This window comes from Triturus cristatus, chromosome 7 (genome assembly GCF_964204655.1).
Source record: "Triturus cristatus chromosome 7, aTriCri1.1, whole genome shotgun sequence".
In the NCBI taxonomy this organism is placed as follows: Eukaryota; Metazoa; Chordata; class Amphibia; order Caudata; family Salamandridae; genus Triturus; species Triturus cristatus.
In genome coordinates, this window is record NC_140590.1 from 666,200,607 (window position 1) to 666,223,146 (window position 22,540).

General features: G+C 44.6%; 1 protein-coding gene across 2 annotated transcripts in view; it reads right to left on the reverse strand.

Annotated features, from left to right (window-relative positions):
* The window catches only part of LOC146810319 (ATP-binding cassette sub-family A member 9-like), a 1,478,308-nt gene that overhangs the window by 968,954 nt on the left and 486,814 nt on the right, over positions 1–22,540 (reverse strand). Inside the window, exon 18 of one of the 2 annotated variants that reach the window (XM_085617314.1) lies at positions 18,607–18,726. The exons of the other annotated variant lie outside the window; for it this stretch is intronic. Coding sequence (XP_085473440.1) covers positions 18,607–18,726 — 120 coding nt within the window. The remainder of the gene's footprint in view (positions 1–18,606; positions 18,727–22,540) is intronic. 2 annotated transcript variants of the gene reach the window in all.

A 22,540-nucleotide genomic window follows, 5' to 3' on the forward strand; every position in this document is an offset into this window, starting at 1 on the left:
GGATAGAATTATCCGAATATCAACGTTGGTTGTTACCGGATGCTTATGTACTCCCAGTGGTTACTATGGCTCATGGTCCAGCTCACCGAGGTGCAAAAGGCATTTGTAAACTTTTGGCTCCAGTGTGGCAAAACGAAAATATCCCAAAATGTGCAGACAATGTAGTAAAGCATTGTATTGTTTGTCTAATGTACAATCCAGGAAAGGGAACCCCAACTCCAGCAGGTCACTTTGCTCCTCCGACATACCCATTTGAAGTGTTGCAAATCGATTACATTCATATGGATCGATGCAACAACCTCAAATATGTTCTGGTGGTAGTATGTGCCTTTTCAAGATGGATAGAAGCATACCCTTTGAAAGATAATACAGCTTTGTCTACAGCTAAAATCCTACTAAAAGAGTTCTTTCCCAGGTTTGGTTTGCCGCGCATTGTCTGGAGTGACAATGGGAGCGAATTTGTTGGCCAAGTCATGCAGAAAGTTTGTGCAGGTCTTGGAATCAAGCAAAAGTTCCATGCGGCAAATCATCCACAATCAGCGGGTTTAGTAGAATGTTACAATGGAACTCTGAAGTTGAAATTAGCAAAGGTTCAAGCAAGTACGGGACTTAATTGGCCTGATGCTTTGCCGTTAGCTCTGCTATCCACCAGAACTGCAGTACACTCTCGTTTGGGACTTAGCCCTTACGAATTGGTATTTGGCCGTCCGGCCAACGTATGGGGAATACCTCACCCTAAGAAATTTTCAGACTTGCCCTATCCAATGTTGATTGACTATCTGCATGACCTTACAACTAAATTGCGTGTTCTTCCTCAACAGGTTCAGAGTGCTCTGCCGGAGGCCTCCGCAGACACAGATCATTCCATCCGACCAGGTGACTGGGTCTGTGTGAAGAATTTTCAAAAGTCGAATAATCTGCAGCCCAGGTGGCGGGAGCCTCGAGTGGTGTTACTTACCACAAGAACAGCGGTCAAAGTTGAAGGAAAAAAGAATTGGATTCACGGTGTGCATTGCAAGAAAGTATCTTTGCCTTTGCCTTTTGATCAGTGGGTTCGTAGAGGGGTTGGTGACTGTGAGGGCGAAACAGTTCCACGATTTGTACCCTTTAGCGATGCACACCTGAATGGGACACTGTCTGAGAAAGAGGACGACGACATTTTACAAGAAGCAATTCCATCGCATCGTCGCTTGAATACGACTGGACCAAGAACATTGTTTCGAAATCAGAGTGTTCCGGGGAAGGAACGTTATAACCTTAGGCCCAGACAAAAGAACAATTGAGACTTTCTTCTCCCTTGTGTAGTGTTCTGTTTCGGTGGCAGGGTCACAGTAGGAGTCTAGGTCACGACCTGAGTAGTGACAATAGGTCTGCAGGGTCCTCAGTGTCATAGGACGGTAGAGAATCGTGACTTCAGTGATTGAAGAAGATTGCCGTGAGCATCCACTAGTAAAATGGAAACTACACTAAACAATAAAGAAAGAAGAGATGGAGTGAAGAAAGCACCCTGTGAAATATTGTACAGTCGTTATAGTATAACTCTATGTGTTTTTATATCATTATGTATTGCTTTGGCGATTATTGGTTGGATAATTTATGTTTTGCAGCCAAGAAATACCTCTCCTTCTTCCTCTTTGCCTTCTTCTACTATCTCTCCACACCTCTTTCATACTCTTCCTTCACATGAAATTGTCAGAAGAACCGAGTATTACAACAATTCCTTTATCCAACTATTACACCAGCATCAATTAGTGGTTAACACAACTGATTGTTGGGTATGTGGTCTTATGCCACATATCACCGAGAAAGGAATGCCATATCTAGTTCTTCCTTTTTCTTATGAGGGTTCTGCTTGGGCATTCTTCGTCATTTTCTCCAATGCTTATCAAAGTAAATTCAGACGGTCTGTTACTTCACAAATTAATTAGCCGGATTTTAGTCATAGTTCCTTCATTAAGGGTATGGTAGTTATGGCTAAAATCATGGAGAACAGCAAAATTTCCATTGACGAAAGGAAAGCATACACCAATTGGAACGTCACCCAATATATGTCGAGTCTTAAGAATAAAGTGGGAAAGGGAAAATCCTCGCCAATCTGGACTATACCGCATCAAGGTAACTTCTGTTTACAGATAAACAATCGCTCTTCTGACACTGCACAAAAGAGTAACTGTTCCTACACGTACATTTATTCCTCTCAAAACTCGCCTCCTCTAGTACCGTCTCAAGGCACCTATTTCATTTGCTATAATAGAGCTTATACTTGGTTACCAACGGGTTTCTCTGGTACTTGCTACATAGCCTTCCTTCTTCCTCCTACTTACACTGCTTCTGCCAATTATCACCGAACCCGTTTCAGCAGAGGAATTATTGACTCAAAAGACACAGCAGGACAAGAAGGGGGAGATTTCCTTAAAGGTTTCCTTCCCTTCTGGGGTCCAATGGCCAACAGCAGAAATATAAGGCAACTGGTCCGTGTCGTAGAGACTACAGTAGACATGACTGTAGGAGCCTTAAGTAATATCACGGCAGAACCACAGGCGGATCGTCTTATGACCTTACAAAACCGAGTTGCCTTAGACTTTATTCTTGCCGATCGTGGTGGAGTATGTAAATTAATCGGGTCAAGCTGCTGTATTTTCATTCCTAATGACGCTCCGACAGTATACCAAGCTATCTCCAAGTTGCACATAATCTCCGAGTCTATTCATCAGGACGAAGGAGATTGGTCTTTAACGGAATGGTTTTGGGGACTACTGTCCAAATGGGGTTGGAAAGCATTGACATTCCTTGGAATAATCTTGACCATTGTATTTTCTTGTTGCCTTTGTATGCACTGTGGTCCCGCTATCTGTGATCTTTATGCTACTCCCGTGCATCCCAAAACCCAAGCCACAAGTAACGGAAAATATAAGAATGATGTTACAGCAACAGCTCGATGATCTCATGGCTATTGACGTGCACTCAGATTAACATGAGTCTATCTTGCCTGAGTTCTGGCAAAAGGAGGGTCTGAGGAACTTCGATTTTCGATCACGATCGAATCGACCCGCCATTTTGTGACCCGCCGCCATTTTGTGTTGCCATCACTCAGGCAGCACAGCGAACGAAGTCTATTCTGCTTTTCCTGTAGCTCGGTGTCGAAATACGTCCTCGGCCTTATTTGCGAAGCTGGTGTTTGGACTAGCCGAGTACACTAATCCTTGTCTGGCTTTCCTAATCCCTGTTTCAACTATCTGTAGGCTCACACTATTCTTTCCTGATCATATCTTATCAACTGACCTTCACTGTCTCCTGCTAGCATTCTCTCGTGTCACAACTGTCCTCTAATACACACAAGCGTATCTCACCACCTGCAAGTTAGTTATAATCTGTTAATGAATTAGTTCGGGGGTGGGGTGACAAACACAGTTGGAGGAGAGGTCTCTTCGAGTCATCTGATATTTCTGTTTTCTTATTGGTTCCGCTTTCTTTTTCAACTTACCCTATTGGCTCTTTTCTTATATGCTTGGGGAGTGTGTTTCGTTAATAATTATGTATTGTATAGTATTTAATCTGATGCGCCACAGAGTGAAGTGGCAGTCTCCTGAGAACCTACTTTGTGTACTTCTGGGATAACTGTACTAGCTGCAGCTAAATAAATCCAATCTTCTAACGCCGACAGAGTGTCCCGTGTCTCTGTGTAGCGAAGCAGGTGAACTCCGGGGACAGAGGGCGTACCCTGCGCCGCCAGGCCCAAAAGGTTCTGGTTCTTCACGATCAGCCACAAATTTCTTGACACTTTTGAATTAATGGTAGGCAAAGAAATCACTAACTTATTCTGTGACCAAGAGCATAATCGCAGTAACTTAACCTTAAATGAACGTGACATCATCAGACAACTTGCATCGGATAAAGACATTACGTTCTGTAAGGCAGATAAAGGAGGAGCCCTTGTTGTACTTGACACTTGTTTTTACATTGAAAACAAACTTCAAATCCCATGTTAGGGATCAACAAGCTTACATGAAACTAACCTCAGATCCAACAATTGAATCTTCCAAAATTCTCATGGCCATTATTAACAATGCTTTACATAGAGGTACCATTAACGAACGTGATAAACGTTTTCTTATTATGGATAATCCTAGTGTCCCGTATCTCTACATGATACCGAAAATACATAGATGCTTGGAACGACCACCTTTCAGACCCATTGTAAGCATCAGAAACTCTATTCATGAACCTATTGGAAAATACATTGATCGACATCTCCAGCCTTTAGTACAAAACATGTCAACATACCTAAAGGATACTACAGATTTTCTTATCAAACTCAATAACATCGAGATTCAAGATTACACTCAACTGATTCTGTGTACTATCGACGTCAAGTCACTGTATACTTCAATTCCTCATGATCTAGGAATACAGGCCATGGAATCTTTTTTGATCCACACAGACATGGATAATGATCTCAAAGTATTCCTACTTGAACTCATGCCTTTTACTTTGTACCGCAGCTACTTCATTTGGAACAATAACTACTACACACAACTATCCGGTACATCTATGGGCAATTGCGCAGCTCCTGCGTATGCGAATCTCTTTATGCATCGATTCGAGCTTGATTACATCTTATCCCAGGAACTGTGGTTGAAGAACCTAGTGATTTTTCACAGATACATTGATGACATTTTTTTAATTTGGAAGGGAAATCAATCTGAACTTATTACATGTATCACACAATTAAATACCATCAATGACCGTATACAATTCACTCATGAAATCAGTACCAATCATATTTCCTTCTTGGATGTTGACGTCACTATACAGAATAATCAACTAACCACCTCCGTTTTTACTAAAACTACCGATTGTAACAACTTGTTACACTTCTCTAGTTTTCATCAAAAATCCCTCAAAAAGCATTTGCCTTACTCTCAATTATTGAGGATAAAACGCATTTCATCCACTGAAGAAATTTTTCATGAACACAGAAATAAACTTATTGATAAATTGAAAAAAAGATCATACCCAGATTCTATTCTTCAAGAAGCAGTCAACAGAGACAAAATCAAGAATCATACTGACCTTCTCCAACTACAAATTCCAACTGATTCCAAAGATTCACGATTGAAATTTGTATCTAAATTTTCTACCAAAAGCATTAAAATCAAGAACGTCATTCGTAAATACTGGCCATTGCTACAAGCTGAACCAGATTTCAAAGGAACTTTTCATCAACTCCCTATCTTCGCTTACCAACACACGCACAATTTGCAACAACTACTCAACAAGAGCCCTCCTCAACTTGTCATTATAAAGGCACTATTCCTTGTTTAAACTGTGGCAGCTGCAATAACATCATTAAGGGTACTACTGTAATGCCTCCCACTAAAGGTACATCCATTAAACTACGAGTCACGGCTACTTGCGATACGAGCAACGTTGTGTACTTATTAAAATGTCCATGTGGACTACCATATGTGGGCAAGACTGAAAGAAAAATTAAGATCCGTCTCACGGAACATAAAAGCAACATATGAACCAAGAACACCAAGTCCACAGTGGCAACACATTTTCTCGAACTTAATCACAACATCAGTCAACTCAGGTTCATGATTTTGGAACAGGTTCCCGTTCAACGTGGGAGAGACAACAGTCGTTTCATTTTACAACGCGAATTGTATTGGATAAACAAACTCAATTCTGTGCACGCCAGGGGACTTAATGAATGGCTTGAATTTAGTTGTTACTTAAAATTTTGCGTTATGATTATGTACAAAGTTGGATTCTATTTCATAGATGCTCTTGCATTTAACTGTTGCTATCACTATATATTTCCTTTTTCTTCTATCTGATTCTCCTCCTTTTATTTTTCCCTTTACCCATTTCTTTTCATTTATTCTTGAATTCATGTTATCTGTATGCATTCTGTGTGTTTCATTTTCAGGTTTTTTCCATCGTTAATTTATTTTATTTCGTGGTTACCTTTCGCATATAATCATCATACACAACGTTATGTTACACTTTTAATCCTTAATCACCAATACTTTCACATTATTTATTTTACACTCGTTGTTTATTTCTTTTCTGTTCTATTCCAATACACAGTATTTTTTTCATCTTTACTGCACGGCGGTGAATACTTCCGGTTCTCCTTCTTATTATTCCGGTGTCAAACTCACGCGGTACTAACACTTCCTGAAGTGGTCCTGTGCACATGATTTACTGTGTTCACAGGTACGTGTCGAAATTTCAGGATTTGGGGCAACGTTTCTGCACCTCCTTCTTTACGGTCACTTCCATATTTATTGGTTAAGTTCAGCACACTCCTTCTAAGTTACCTTTTGGTACGCGCAGGTCTAACAGCATGTTTTTACCGGACCTGTACGTTGGCATGGTGACCGTTGTTTGAATCGTATAACATTTACCTTCACGGGCTAAGGTCAATGTTTGGTCATTCTAGACCTTACACACTTATTCTCCCACTAATACAACAACAAATCCGGCACTTGTAACGTTTCTTGTTTTTAGCACCTTTCATGCCAGTTGAACCTCTTTTACCACGTTCTTTCTATTAATCAGCACTATTCTGTTTCTACGTTCACTATACTTAGAACGCATATTGTGGGTCTTAAGTTCTCTTTTCCGGTGAAGGTTATACTGATTTTTTTCACTCTTTATTCACGATTTCTAAGGCACACATTCTTTCTCGCATTCCGTAAGACTTGGACTTCAGCTCAATCTACCTTTTTCCTATTATTTTTAGGAAATTAGCCCTGACGAAGGGCTAGACCCGAAATGCATCGGGGAATTCAGGATACCCTTTCAATTGAATTGATTTCAAACATGTGAACTACATCAATATTTGGGATATGTCAATGTATGAGAATTATCATACATGGTTTACTTATCATTGATTAAAATTCTTATCTAACTCAACTACATTGGATTCACCATCCTTATTTAAATGATTTCATCGTCGTTTCATGAGTGCTAAGTGAGGACGTCTTTTCTCTGAAGACGCTTATTTTGTGGACAGTAACACACCTCATGAGATTAGGAGGTGGAACTCACAAGCACCAAAGAGTTTGCTCCTTGATTACAAATCTATTTAAAATTTCATTACCTGAGAGTGCGACCGTTTCCACAGTACTTCAGTCTTCCACAAGTAGCGCACATACATGCCCTAACAAAAGGGGGTGGTGATGGACGGAGCATCAGAACCAATCAAACACTCACACCCAGTCAACAGATCTGGGTTTGATCCATCACCATTCTTTAGCCCACTCTGCCACCCCAGTTCAGACATGGCCATATGCAAATCAGTCTGACCCTGTGCCTCATGGGAACAGTCCAGCCCGAACTGCCAAGCCATGCCTTCCCTGGACCAGAAACAAGCTTCCTAGGACCGGTTTCTGGCATTTCAGCCATCTTCAGCCAGGCTTGCTTGAATCCAGTGACAAAGTGAGCAAGGGACTCACGTCTGAGCATACCCTGCCAACTTATGGCGAACAAAGCAGTACAAAAGGGGGTGGTGATGGACGGAGCATCAGAACCAATCAAACACTCACACCCAGTCAACAGATCTGGGTTTGATCCATCACCATTCTTTAGCCCACTCTGCCACCCCAGTTCAGACATGGCCATATGCAAATCAGTCTGACCCTGTGCCTCATGGGAACAGTCCAGCCCGAACTGCCAAGCCATGCCTTCCCTGGACCAGAAACAAACTTCCTAGGACCGGTTTCTGGCATTTCAGCCGTCTTCAGCCAGGCTTGCTTGAATCCAGTGGCATAGTGAGCAAGGGACTCACGTCTGAGCATACCCTGCCAACTTATGGCGAACAAAGCAGTACAAAAGGGGGTGGTGATGGACGGAGCATCAGAACCAATCAAACACTCACACCCAGTCAACAGATCTGGGTTTGATCCATCACCATTCTTTAGCCCACTCTGCCACCCCAGTTCAGACATGGCCATATGCAAATCAGTCTGACCCTGTGCCTCATGGGAACAGTCCAGCCCGAACTGCCAAGCCATGCCTTCCCTGGACCAGAAACAAGCTTCCTAGGACCGGTTTCTGGCATTTCAGCCATCTTCAGCCAGGCTTGCTTGAATCCAGTGGCAAAGTGAGCAAGGGACTCACGTCTGAGCATACCCTGCCAACTTATGGCGAACAAAGCAGTACAAAAGGGGGTGGTGATGGACGGAGCATCAGAACCAATCAAACACTCACACCCAGTCAACAGATCTGGGTTTGATCCATCACCATTCTTTAGCCCACTCTGCCACCCCAGTTCAGACATGGCCATATGCAAATCAGTCTGACCCTGTGCCTCATGGGAACAGTCCAGCCCGAACTGCCAAGCCATGCCTTCCCTGGACCAGAAACAAACTTCCTAGGACCGGTTTCTGGCATTTCAGCCGTCTTCAGCCAGGCTTGCTTGAATCCAGTGGCATAGTGAGCAAGGGACTCACGTCTGAGCATACCCTGCCAACTTATGGCGAACAAAGCAGTACAAAAGGGGGTGGTGATGGATGCTCCTTGATTACAAATCTATTTAAAATGTCATTACCTGAGAGTGCGACCGTTTCCACAGTTCTTCAGTCTTCCACCAGTGGCGCACATACATGCCCTAAAGGCATGTCTGTGCGTCACATGGCACTTTGAAAAATGCCAAAAAGTGCATTTTGCAAGGAAATCGCAAATTGCCACCAACTTGAAGTTGGTGGTAATTTGCGATTCCTTGCGGCCAAATTGCACTTTTTCTAGGCTTCATACATTGCATTTAAGGAATCGCAATTTGCAATTCCTTAAATGCAATCGCAAAATAGAGAATCGCAAATTTTACGAATCTCTAATTTGCGATGCCCTTTTGGGATGATACATCCTAAAAGGCCTTTTCCCGTTCGCAAACAGCCCGATTCTGAGAATCGGCCCGTTTGCGAACGGGAAAAGAGCTTGATATGATTTGTCCCTATGTTCCTTATTTTGGAATGTGTGCAGGAACTTCAGAGGTCTTGGGGGGGCATAGGCATGTATCCATGAGCTCAATGCAGTACGTGATGCACTTAGGCGAGTGGGTTGTTTCCTCTTAGCACTAATAGGTTTTGTGGGCTCTCTCTTACTTTTCGCCCTGGGAGCTGCCTCAGAACCTACGGAAATTGAGGAGGGGGCCGGAGTTAATGGAGGTGCTACTGTGCTTACACCGTCAAATAACTCAGCCGGAGAAACCTCGGTATTAATGTTAGAATCATTATTAAAGCCATTGTGCAAGGGGACATTTGAGTTAGTGCCCATCAAATTACAAGGAGGGGAAGTAATAATACGATCTGCCCCTAGCGTGGAACCAATCAGAGGAGCCCCCACACCAAGAGAAAGGTGCCTCTCAGTTAATTCTATCTCATTGGCCACAATGCTGATGGCCCTTTCCAGCATACAGTCAATACTGGATGTAGCAGGTCGTTGTGGGGGTAACCCCACGCTTCCCCATGTTGAGTGCACAAGAATAAAAAACTAATATGTGCGCACTCACCTCGGTGGGGATAATCAATTAGCAGGCGTAAGGGGGGTGTCCCAGCCCAGTCTCATCCGGTCGCTGATGGGCGCGGACAGGCCTGCCCTTGAACCGGGAGCAGACGGGCATGCCCTTGTGTATCCCGTGCAGCGAGAGCACTGATGGACTTATGTAGGCACCTCCTGCCGCTTCTGGTGCAGGCAGCATTGGTGGGGCTCGCGGGGCCACAAAGGGTGCTGGGAGTAGTAGTCCTCTTCCTCCCAGTCACCCGGTCTCGGCTCTTCTCCGCCCCCAGCAAGAGGGAAATAGCAGCGGTATTGGCGGCGATTAAAGAATTGGCTCCCGCGCAGCAGGAGCACCGACGTACCTATGTAGGCGCCTCCTGGTGTTTCTGGTGCAGGCAGCGTTGGCGGGGCTCGCGGGGACACAAAGGAGGCTGAGAGGTAAAGTCCGCTTCCTCCCAGTCACCCGGTCTTGGCTCTTCTCCACCCCCAGCAAGGGGGAAACAGCAGTGGTATAGGCAGCGATTAAAGAATTGGCTCCGGCGCAGCGGGAGCACCGATCTACTTTTGTAGGCACCTCCTGGCGTTTCGGTTGCAGACAGCGTTGGCGGGTCTCGCGGGGCCACAAAGGGTACTGGTAGGTGTCGTCCGCTTCCTCCCAGTCACCCGGTCTCGGCTTTTCTCCACCCCCAGCAAGGGGGAAACAGCAGCGGTAATTGCGGCGATTAAAGAATTATCTCTAAATATTTTTTATCACTTCTCTAAAGTTAGCACACAATAAAACTGATTTTGAAGCCAGTGAACATTCTTGTATGGAGATGAAACTACTAATGAAAGAAAGTGGAATAAAATAAAGCGCCTGTAAGGCTATTATTTATCATTTTGAAATATATATTCTGTCCGCAGATCGTTGCCTGCAGATTGAAAAGTCTACACTCATGCATTTAAATGGAGGATTGGAAAAACTCAGTATGTTTGCCAAATTGGGGGCACCATTATCAGTTTTTAGCCATTTAAAGAGACCTAATAAATAAATCAAATTCCAATCATGACATTCACTAACGCATAGAAGCAGTTTAAGGCTCCCTAAAAATAAGAACTAGTGGATAGAAGGTGGCGACAACAGCAATGCAACATTCCCTCCCGCACACAGGGCAGATGCAAACGCTTTGCGCTGGTGTAAAATCACCAAAAGTGAAGCAAACCACTGCAAAGTGTTGATTTGTTAATTAGTTTCCAGAGAAAAACCTTTTTTGAGTTAATTTCTTAAAGGTAATGCAAAGTGGTGATTAGCACTGCTGGTGTTACTTTGCAACAAGATGGTGTCAAATGAGTGGTACATGGGTGTTCCCACACTACTATTCATAGGTTTTGACCCAATGCTGTAGCTTCAAAAGTGGTAGACAAGGCTTTGCACCTAGCAATTTTGCCTCCACAAGGCAGAGTCATAGTAGAAGAAACGTTTTTATTTCTTTAAACGTTTAAATTTTGCATGTGTGCTGCACTGTACAGCACACATACAAATTGGGAAACATGTTTTATAGTTAATCTCAGAATAGTGTTTTGAAAAGTAGGGATAGGACATACACTTGTTTGAAAGTGCTGGAGTTTCCATCAACTCTGCCACAAAGATAGAAAATCACATTATTCAACAAAAGTAGCTCACAGAATCATGAATCCTTTTTCCCCAAGTTTACATTAGAGGGGAATTCCGCACCACATTTCTTCCTTGGTTTTACTGTAATTCTCTATGTAAATTCTGCATCCGAAGAATCACAATAAAGTATATATATATTGTTGATATTGAATTAGGTTGAGCTGGTTTTGCCAGCAAGTGAGGGGCTAGCTTTCCCAGCGTCCAATAGAACATAGGAGGATCCCTGCAATGTCCCACACCTGTGCCTGTGCCCACCTGAGATATATAAGCGCACTTTGAGTCACGCGGGAGCTACTATTGCTAGCAAGTGAGGGACTACCTGTCCCAGCATCCAACAGAGTAGAGGAGGAGCCCTACAATGTCCCACACCTGTGCCTGCTAGCACTACATAAGCATGCTTTGTGTCCAGGGCGCAGGATGCACACAGGCCACCCCGGGGCCAAGGGTAGGCTCGTCCTGTGCCAGTCAGCGCCAGGAAGAGGCCGGGCAAGGCCACCCCCTTTGGTCCTCTGCTGCGATTATTTGACCTATTGGGGTAAGATCTTCTTACTTTTTTCTGGGTTTTCTTCCATTAGTACTGTCCACTTTATTGCATGCGTTGTAAGCAGACTGGCTAAATGGCGACTGCTACCTTGTGGTGTGATAAGAAATTGGCATTGAGCTCTTTGAGGGTAGGCTGCTTTTCTCTCTCTTCAATTTCGAAAAACACCTGCAGAGCTCTTGAAGCTCATTTCTTTTGTGAACTCCCCCGCCTTGACTTTTAAAAGTAAGTGTCAGGTTAAGTGCACTGGTTGAAAGCAAGATGGGGAAAAGCAAAGCAACTGAAAATCTCCCGGGAAAGAGGGTAAAATATGACAGGTCCACTTTGAATTTTCCTCCTGATGGACCTCAAGACAATTCAATCCTTAAGGACATAGACACATTAATTGGAGAAGTGGAAACGCTTTTGGAGAAGGCAATGCCCTTCGCCCACAGTCAAACACAGTTTCGAAGAAAGTTGCTCCTATTACCAAGAACTGGGCGGCCAAGGGACCGCTGTCATTGTAAGCCCAGCCTAATACTGACACTGCAGCAAATAGCTCAATTATGGGAGGCCCGTTAATTGACCTCAATGTTATTTAGTCTAACACTGTTACTGATAATCATAACCCTAGGCCACTGTCCCATGTGATATCCTCGCCCCTTGCTTTCCCCCACCTCACTTGAGCTCTAAGGAGGGCTCTCAGAGGGCCAGTGAGGCCATGATCCCTGGTAGTCAGCATACTGCTCCCCTGGAAGTGACCACTACTGCTATTAACCTGAACATGGTGACGGGTACTGCCAGTGTCGTTTAGTTGGTGCAAACGGTCCAGGCCGAGGTGCTCCACTTGAGATCTTAGCTAGCTATGTTACTTGCGGAAACTAGGGAACTGAGATCTCTTTTTAAGCAGCCTATCCCAGACCCTCCGGAGAAGTGTTGTGCCCTACTTATAAGTTACTAATTAACAAAAGAAATTTGAAAAACGAAAGTGTCACCCAACACGTTGTTTCCTGTTCCACCTCTTGCCACACCTTTGGCCACCCTTTTACTAGGCCCCTGCCTTTGATTCCTCCAAATAGCAAGCTGTAACTGAGCACCTCCCTGTTTAACCCTTGGGGTGGTTTGGCCAATCATGATCTCAAACTAAGGGTTGGGGCCGAGGGGGACATGTTTAAATTGGAGAGCACAGCTTCACTGGGAAATTCGGGCCCTGTATTCATGGTAAAGGACTCCAAATTCTCCAAGAGAGTGCATGAAGATGAGGAGTCTCTGATAAATCAATGCATATTTCACATACGGTCAGTCTGTGATTGCCACTCTGTCATTCGCTCTGACATCTTGCATGCTAAATGTTTCATGACCCCTCTGACCCACTAGGGCCCTTTGAATATATTAGGATAGATCTGAAGTCCAAATCCATGGCAGAGGGCCAGGTAAGCATAGAGTTACATAGGGATTTCCTACCTCGCACATCATTCAGGTTCAAACTTAACCCGTCCTCTGCCAGTATCTCACAAGCTCAGCAGAAAGAGATGCCCTGCAATAAGACTGAGGCTTAATAATAGATTGACTGGGTGGTCTGGATCCTCTATGCAGTAGTGAGGAGAGGGGTCTTTCGCCCGACCGTGAGTCACTTTGCGCAAATCGTGACCATCTGCATTTAGCTACAATGGATGATGCCCATCACACAAACTTCACTCTTACTAACATCCTGTCACGGAACACTGCCAGGGTGAGATCTAAGTTAGGTGATCTGGCCTGGGGGACCTTTATTGACCAGTTTGATATATGCCTCCTCCTGGAAATTGGATGCATTGTACAGCCTGTTACGCTGGAAGGGGCCGTCCTTCCGGTTGCTTTCTTATTTCGGTAAAAGGGGACCAATTATACAAAAATATGCTTACTGCCTTCTACTCTCTCACAACATCCTAGGCATAGCCATCTCCAGGGAGGATTCACGGACTTACTTTTTATAATTTCCCATTTACAACCAGGATGTCGGGGGGGGGGAGACACGGGTACTACACGATCTTATCTCACACAGGGATCTTCATGACTCTTGGAATTTTGTCATCATTGCTAGTGACTTTAATACCACATATGAGACACTTACAATAGGTAGGTACTCTTCTGTTTCTGAGGAAAGCGAGGAATGGGGCATACCCATTCTCAACAATACCCCAGTAAAATGCTGAACAGGTGCTGCTTATCAGATCCTTTCCCTTACATTATCATATGCCCTGAGGACATGTAATGGCAGCACAGCATCCAAACTGCGAGCCTTCCATACCTTTAATCGACCCGGTAGAATTGACTACTTTTAAAATTCCTCTCTGTCTTTGGGGAAATCTGGTTGACATGAAGTTACTCAATCAATCAATCAGGACTTATAAACCACGGCTAATCACCCAATAGGGTATCCAGGCGCTTGAAGGTCCTGGAGGTTTATTCGAACAGCCTAGGTCTTGAGGGCCATTTGGAATTCCAGAAGTGAGGTGATACTCTGGAAGTGCATGGAGATGCTGTTCCAGGTCTTTGCTACGATGTGGGAGAAGGTGCGTCCTCCACTTCTGTTTCAGTAGATGCGGGAAGTATGGGCAAGTGAAAGGGAGGCAGAGCATAGTCATCTCAATGGTTGGTGGAAGTTCAGGCCGTGGTTAATGTGTGTGGGTCCTAGGTTGTGTAGAGCCTTGTGTGCGTAGGTCAGCAGCTTGAATTGGCATCTCTTCTGTACGGGAAGCCAGTGGAGTTGCCTGAGGTGGGGTGTGATGTGGGTTTGTTGTGGAAGGTAGAGGATGAGTCTGGCGGTGGTGTTCTGTAGGGACTAAAGTCTCTGTAGGAGGTGTGCGGTGATTCCTACGTAGAGGGCGTTTCCATAGTCCAGTCGGCTGGTGATGCAGGCCTGTGTCACGATGCATCTCGTGTGTAGGGGTAGCCACTTGAAGATCTTACGTAGCATGCACAGAGCAAGGAAGCAGACGGAGGAGGCGGTATTGATCTGGGATTTCATGGTGAGCTTGTTGTCAATGATGAGTCGAGGTTTCTGGCATGGTCGTAGGGAGTGGGTGCGGGTCCTAGGTCAGATAGCCACCAGGAGTCATTCCATGTGTTGCTGCTGTTGCTAATAGTGTGGACAGTGATCACAACGCTGCCCATTGCTCCTTAAATGATCTATTCATCCATGGATCTCTAAGTACCAATGTGATTCCCAGAAATGACAGGCGCAGAGTCAAGTGAGGGGGAGTAGCCATGAACCCACATATTAGAGACAAACTGGACCAGGCCCTCAGAGATGCCTTAACTGGTCTAGATAACTCTATTTGTACCCAGACCAGGGATCATGCCTGGAATTCCGCAATTGTAAGGACTAATGAGAACCAGTTCAAAATCCTTGGGGAATGTCTCACGCGATGCCAGAAGCCCACCGGAGCGCCTGCTAAGCCTGACCGAACTTAGTTTAATAAGAACTGCAATGATAGGAAGAATGAGCGTTGTTGAGCTCTTGATAGTGGCAATACTTCCCTTATAAAAGGTAGAAGGGAGGAGTAAAACTGACTCAATACAAACACACAAGGAGTGGGAAACGTAAGTCTAGGAAAATATCTATACTGCAGTCATTCAAAAGATACTAGAAAATTCTGGAGGTTGGTGGCTAATGGGGGGTACTGAGCACCAAAGATCCTGGCTGACTCTATTACTCCTGAGGCATGGCACTCCCACTTCTCTGGTCTTTATGAACATCTGTTGTGGCAGGCCATTAACTCAGGAGCTCAGTAAATAAAGCATTAGCAGCTGGAAAAGCTGCTGGGCCGAATGGTGCCCCAGGTGACCTTTTCATCAGTACTAAGGGCTTGGCTCTGTATTTTAATAAATTGTCATCATTATATTCTGAAGGGTTCAAGTATTCCTCGCAGTTGGAAGGCAGCTAAAATTGCCTCCATTTACAGAAAGGGCCCACGAGACTCTCTCCTAAATTACAGGCCGATATGTCTGATCGACGTAGGGCACGTCCCCCCAAGTTTGATGAGGCTCGGGAGGGGAGCTGACAGAACGGATAGGTGTCCATAAAGGGGTCTGACAGGGGTGAGTCCTTGCACCAACTTTATTCTCCCTGTATCTAAATGATGTGGTTTCCGATCTAGAGGATGGACCAAACAACACCCCTTACTGGTTGGCCGTAAGATCCCCCTTTTACTTTTTCCAAATAACACTTTATTGATGTTGAAGACTCCTAGTGGCCAGGATAGGTTTGTGGCGCTCTGCTCTTAACAAGGGCTGGTGATTAACCATTCTAAAACAAAGTTCGTGACTATCAGCCCAAGTAGATCATTTAGGGGTATGATAATGCTATACAGCAAACCGTTGGACAAGGTCACTGAGTTTGACTACTTGAGAATCAATTTAACTAGGTCCATGTCATGGTCGCCCCAGGTCCAAAAGAGTAGCCTGAACCTAACCCAGCACTCTGCTGCTATCCTAAGACTCTATAAGTCCTCTTGAGCCAGGCGCATCACTCGTGCAAAAGGTGTATAGGGCAAAGGCAGAGGGAAGTGCATTGTATGGGGCAGGAGTATGGAGAAATGTGAGTCTGGTCCCACTTGGGGTGGTTGAGAACATATTTCTGAGAGCCAGAACAAGCCTTCCTAAAAACATCCTGTTAATACCACTACGATAGGGTATGAGTATAAGTCCAATGATTTACAAACATTTGTACTGGCGGCGGCTGAAATACACCCCGGTCATAGAGAACTATTAAAAAGCTCTACAGGAAGTAGCCACTTTGGATGAATATGGCAAGATCATTTGGGCAAGCTATGTTAGAGGCATGACTGGTATGTGGTGCTCGTATTAGTTTGGGGATTCCATTTGGCTAATAAGGATAGGAGAGGCATCCTTAAGGGTGGCCCTGGATACATATTTCGTAGCAGAAGGGATAGACACAAATTCACCTAGTCCAGACTCTTAAGGATTCCTTTTGGGAGCGCACACACACACTAATGAAATGTGGAATGTGACACCATAGTCCCTAACTTGCAATTTCCTAGATTGTAAACCAGATTCTGCATTTGAACCTTTTTTAGGTTATATTCATCCACCTGTAGCAAGGCAACGGTATCTCAAATTTTGATATGGCACACTGCCTCTCCTGGCCTTATTAGCCAAATGGAATCTCCAAACTAGTATGAGCACCAAATGCCCGTCATGGCAGCAGGCAGCGGAATCCCTGGTTCACTTCATTTTCTTCTGCCCCAGCTATGCTTGCCCCAGAAAAGATAAATTATTCCTATCGGCAAACAACTCGATTGCAGATCACTCCAGGTAGCCCTTAGGCTCCTCCACACATATCCCTTAAAGCCTATTATCTGTGCTGTTTCTAAATACCTACAATAGAGCTGTAGATTTAGAAGTAAAATGCTGGACTGAGCCCCCTTAACTTTTGACAAGCCTTGAGTTTAATCCCTTCAACTCGCAGAAATCCTTTTTCTGATTCTCCTGAAGAATTCTCAGAGATCTCCAACCCTAATACTCCATATTCTCTGCATTGAAATCTTGTTAACTTTTTATTACATTTTAAGTATATGTTTTGAACTATCTCTACTACCTGTCCCTGCCTTACTATTTGCTACTGTTCTTTATTAGACAGCCATTAGTGAATGCAGACACTAGAGCCTTGGAGACCACTGTAGCGGGCTATACTGGCCATTAAAGTCCTGCTCCAGCGTTAAAGGCCCAAACCGAAGGTGAGCGGGCCTTTAATGTCTGATAGAGCCCACTACAGACGGCTCTAAGGCTATTAGAACATTCTGCCCCTAGAGGGCATAATGTTCAAATTTGTAAAAACAAATGCCTCTCGGAGCCCGGGAGTTTAAAACACCTCAGGCTCCGAGAGGCCTTTGTTCACAAAGCTGTGAACAAAGTCAAACATTGGAATGTTGGAGCTCCAGCTGTTAGAAGCCCGGAACATTCCAATGTTCTAATTATATCTAAACTCTAGAATGTTCTTGGTTAGTTTTCATGGCTGTCTGCGGTTCACAAATTGTCTTTTTGAATGATATCGATCTCTATGTTACTCACACATAGTGTAATGTACTATTGAGCGCAAGGATGCTGTCTCTCGGCATGATGAGTCCAAGTCTAGATGCTTTATCACAAAGCATGCCACACTGTTACAGAATTTTGTCCAAGTGTACCAACCATAATTGATTATAATCATCTCAGTACCAAAGCCCTTATTAGGATCACCCAGAAAATTGTCCCGGTACTTAGCTGTTCCTGAAGTAAAAGGTCCCAGAAAGACTGGCAACTCCATGGGTGGGGAAAATCTGGCTCATAGTAAGTTGGACCCTGAGGGTCCATTAAGAAATGAGAAATTACTGGAGCAATCAGTAATTCGAAGTCCGATTCCCTCAGTTATTTCTCATTTTTCTCTTGAAGCCTATGACAGTATTGAGAACCGCTGTGGTCCCACGGGCCTAGTAATTCCATTGGGGTCAATACCCGCTCTTACGAGCAGCATGTTAGTTAGGATTGCACTGGCAGTGAAGGTCTGGCTGTGGCTTGTGCTCTTCATCACATGCAAGGAATTTTTCATTTGAAACGTGTTTTTCTAATTTAGGGCTCAATAATGTAAAAACGGACACATAATCGACCTGCAGTACACAAATAGTGAGCATTTACCTACCGATATTCTGAACAATTCTATATATCCTAAAAAATCTCTGCAGTTACAGAATGTTTATGCACCCTTTACATCAATGTGAAAAGGGAGTGGAAGAGTTGGAATTTACCAACAGTTAAAGTTTAACTTAATTATTAACACGTTACTTATTTGTCAGTCATGTGATTAAACACCTTTAACCTATTGTAAATCATATTAATTCATGTATCTTTCCTGAACCGAGATGCACAGCCTCATTGTTACCTGTTTTTTCAACAGCTTGGCCCCCCTCCAGCTTTAGGAAAACGTCCTCCAAGGTTGTCATGGAGACTCCGTAAATTGTGATATCTCGGCCAACACGGGCGTCGACGTCAGAAAAAAGGTCTATAATAAAATGACATTTGCAAGAAAAATTAAACTTAAAGTACAATTACGTTTGAGGGCCTCTTCCAATAATTATACATGACAAGATGATATAACTTAACTCACAGCAACTTCCATCCCCTAACCTATGTATGGTTGTTCTCTACATATACTATATGGATTTAGTGCCATCTGTGAATAGGATTATTCCCAGGATCTGCAGTACTATCTATGATGGAGGTGTACTCATCTCTGTAATAATATATTCTATTCTTTGCCACGGTAAACCTGTCCTTTTGACCACCTCCTACAGATGATAAAATATTTCTATGATGAAATCCGATCATTACAAAGAGAGACACAAGAGGAAGCGCTGTTGGCAGGTTGCTGCTATTCATTACTCCATTACTTTTTTTTATTTAAGAATACCACATGTAAATAAAATAGAAATCAAAAGCCTGCGACCCAGCACAACATTCAGCCTATTTTTCCACGCTTGGGACATAAAGGAATAGACGTAAAGTTAAAAAAAACCCTTATGATGGAAGTTGCTCTTCAATGCATCCTAAATTTGGACACAGTGTAGACACAACGCATGCGAGTTGGGGGGAGCTCAAAGCCCTGCCCAACCACCTATTTTATTTCAATTTCCTGAAAAGGCAGCTCAAGTCCTAACAAATATGAATGCAATAGTATACAGGCATAAGCAAACCCAATGACCCTCGCCTTGGTAACAGTTTTTTAGTTTTTTTGCAAACATATGCAATGGTCATTAAAATAATAAAAGTAATAGAAATGTAGTAAAAGTAATCCTACCTTGTTGTTGCCCACTGAATACTCCTGCCAGGACTCACGAGCAGTGCCCGTGTCAGCGCACAAGCAGCCCAGCAGCCCACCGCCGCAGCCTGCACTATACAACTACGCGGACGCCGGTGAGGGGACTCCAATCCCCAGGGTGCATAGCGCCAAAAGCGGAAGTAGCCGGGACCAGAAACGCGCCAGGACGCGCAATAAAAACCAGCAGAGCCCCCGCGTCGCGGGAAGCGCGCGGGTAGCGCCGGGAGAAGCCCGGGACAAGGGCGGGACCGTCTGCGGCCGTCCGAGGCCGAATGAGGCTGGGCTGGGCCACACCTTGTTAAGACTTGGATATAGACATTGGCCTGGTGAGTTGCCCTCGAGTCACTCTGTTGTTAAGGAAACATCCCTATTGTCGCACAGTATGTCAAAATGGAAATCTGGAGACAAGGTAGTGGGCACCCTGGATGCATTCCTAATACGTGCCGAATCATTGTTGGTGCATGAAATTCAGGCCACTGAGAGAAGATTATCCTTGGATCCCAGACTGTTAGGAGGGGGGGCTACTTCTGACATCCCACTTTATGCCCCCAGACCATCAAGGTTAACAACCGATCCCCCTGAACAGTCTCAGTCTCCCGGTAATAGCTCTGCTCCAAATTTGCCTGTTTCACTTCCCGCCACCATCACCCAGAGTAATCAGAGCAGCTCTGCTAGGGCCAAGACAAGGGGAACGAAAGCAGTAGGGAAAGTCGTCAAGGATCAACACAAAAAGGCTCAGAAAGGTTGCAACACTCCTAAAATTACCAGATCTAAATCTAAAGCCTCTGCTACAACCGTCACCACGGTTCTGCCCAATACCCCTGCCCACGGCGACTCAATCACTCCATCCCATGAGGTGATAGCTGACGACCCCCCAGTGGCAAATTCCTTATTGACCATAAGGGATTTTGCCACTATATTAGAAGATAAGCTAGCTACCATTCTGGAGCCATTATACAAACGCCTGGATATGGTAGTCCAAAGGCTAGATAAGATAGAGGGGGTTTGCGCCTGCACAGCTGCAGTGGCCACGTTTAAATCTTGCACTCAGGCAGCTGCGGGGGCGCCTATATCCTTGCCACTGGCCAATGATAATTGTGACAACCGGAATGGGGCCATTTCTTGCCCAAATCGAGTAGGGGATGAGGGGGAACAAGGGGGGGTAGTAAGGGCAAACGTTCCACCAGCTATATCCAACCTAGTAGTACCATCGACCCACGAAACTTCGACTCTTATGAAGCCTCGAGGGCAGGCTATTAATAACAACAAGACAGGTGACCAACCCAAGTGCCCCTTTCTCCACCTGCCCCCCCAAGCAACCCCATACACAATTGTCTTGGCAAATGTGCCTTCACTACCACAAAACACACAAGAGCACTGGTCGTCCCTTAAGAACAAAGCCCTGCACTATTTGAACAAAATGACAAACATTGGTAATAGGCTATATAGGGACTTTAAAATGGTTAGAAGGATTGATTGGGTTGGTCACTCCGAAAAATCCATTGCCGGGGATTGTGTGGTTTTAAGCTTTAGGTCACCCGAACTGGTGCATTATATCCTTGATTCTGTTGGTTATGCACCAAATGATCGGTCATCAATCTGTGTTTTGCCGTTAGGGTATTTTTACAAACAGGAACTAGGAAGACAACAAAGAGGTGACCGTTTCTTTAGGGCGGCCACCTCAGGCCCCGAGCAATGCTTTGAATCCATCAATCGCTTTGAGGTACTGTCTTCCCTCGAAGATATAGATTGACAAAGAATGGGTGGTCCAGGAGTCCACATGGAAGGCGGCAATAACACCATCATAGAGGCTGAAATAAGCAACCTACCTTTATGCCCTAAGCCTGACGACCAATCTAGGGCAAACCATCTAGTGCAAACAAGTCCCGATAGACACTCTGCTGTGTATCTAAATGCTATTGGAAATTCAACTAACTTGGTCCCAAGAGATTCCATGGCCATTGCCTCCTGGAACATTGCAGGCCTGGAATCCAAGGTTGGCATAGCTGACTGGGTATCCCTAGTTAACGAAGTGGACATATGGGCTTTCCAGGAAACTTGGGCCGTGGAGAAGATATATAAGGTTGGATATTTGAACTTTTCACGACCTGCAAGAAGGGGGCCCAGGGGTAGACCGGTTGGGGGCCTCACGTTTTGGGTCAGGCAAACCCATGGGGCTTCTATCGAAGAAATTCCTATTGACAATCTGGATATCCTGGCAATTAAACTCAAATTCCAGAATGGGTCAATACTAACTTTAGTTAATGTATATGCTAGGGGACAACCGGGTGGTAAGAGCTCCCAGACCATTACAGCACTGGAATCCCTTTTTGCGGAAGACTCCATCAAAAATAATTTGATCATCCTGGGGGACTTCAATACAAGCTTTGAACCCCTGGATGGTGACGATGGTAGGCTGAGCGTGGAGGAGGATGCCCTTTGGGGTGTCCCCCTGCTAACATCCCAACCCATAAAGAAATGGACAGAGGCTGCGCTACAGCTTAAGGGGATGTGTCTGGAACGGGGTCTCAGGGCAGTGAATGGCAGAACAAAATCTGATGCCCAGGGAGCCCCGACCTTTAATAATGGTCGAACGAAAAGCAGAATTGACCATATCCTAGTTAACCTAGAAATTTGGCACACCGTGTCCGATATGGCCGTACAAACTCGGCCTGAAAGTGACCACAATCCACTGATCCTGACTATGGACATCCAGGGATGTGCTCATCCGACTAGAGAGAATCTAACAAAATGTGGCGTCCCACTAATAATAGGCAATGACTTTAGGCGGGTAAAATGGGATAAGGTGGCGTTGGATGAGTCCAAGGTGTTAGGAATTAGGGCTTTGATAACAAGCGCATTGGGAGAAATAAACACCTGCAACACACAAGAGTCCCTTAATGACAAATTGCCTCAGATCCACTCGGACCTTATAAATAGGCTTAAGACCTATTTTATTAACATTAAGCCCATGGGGAGTAATAAGAAACACGAGCCC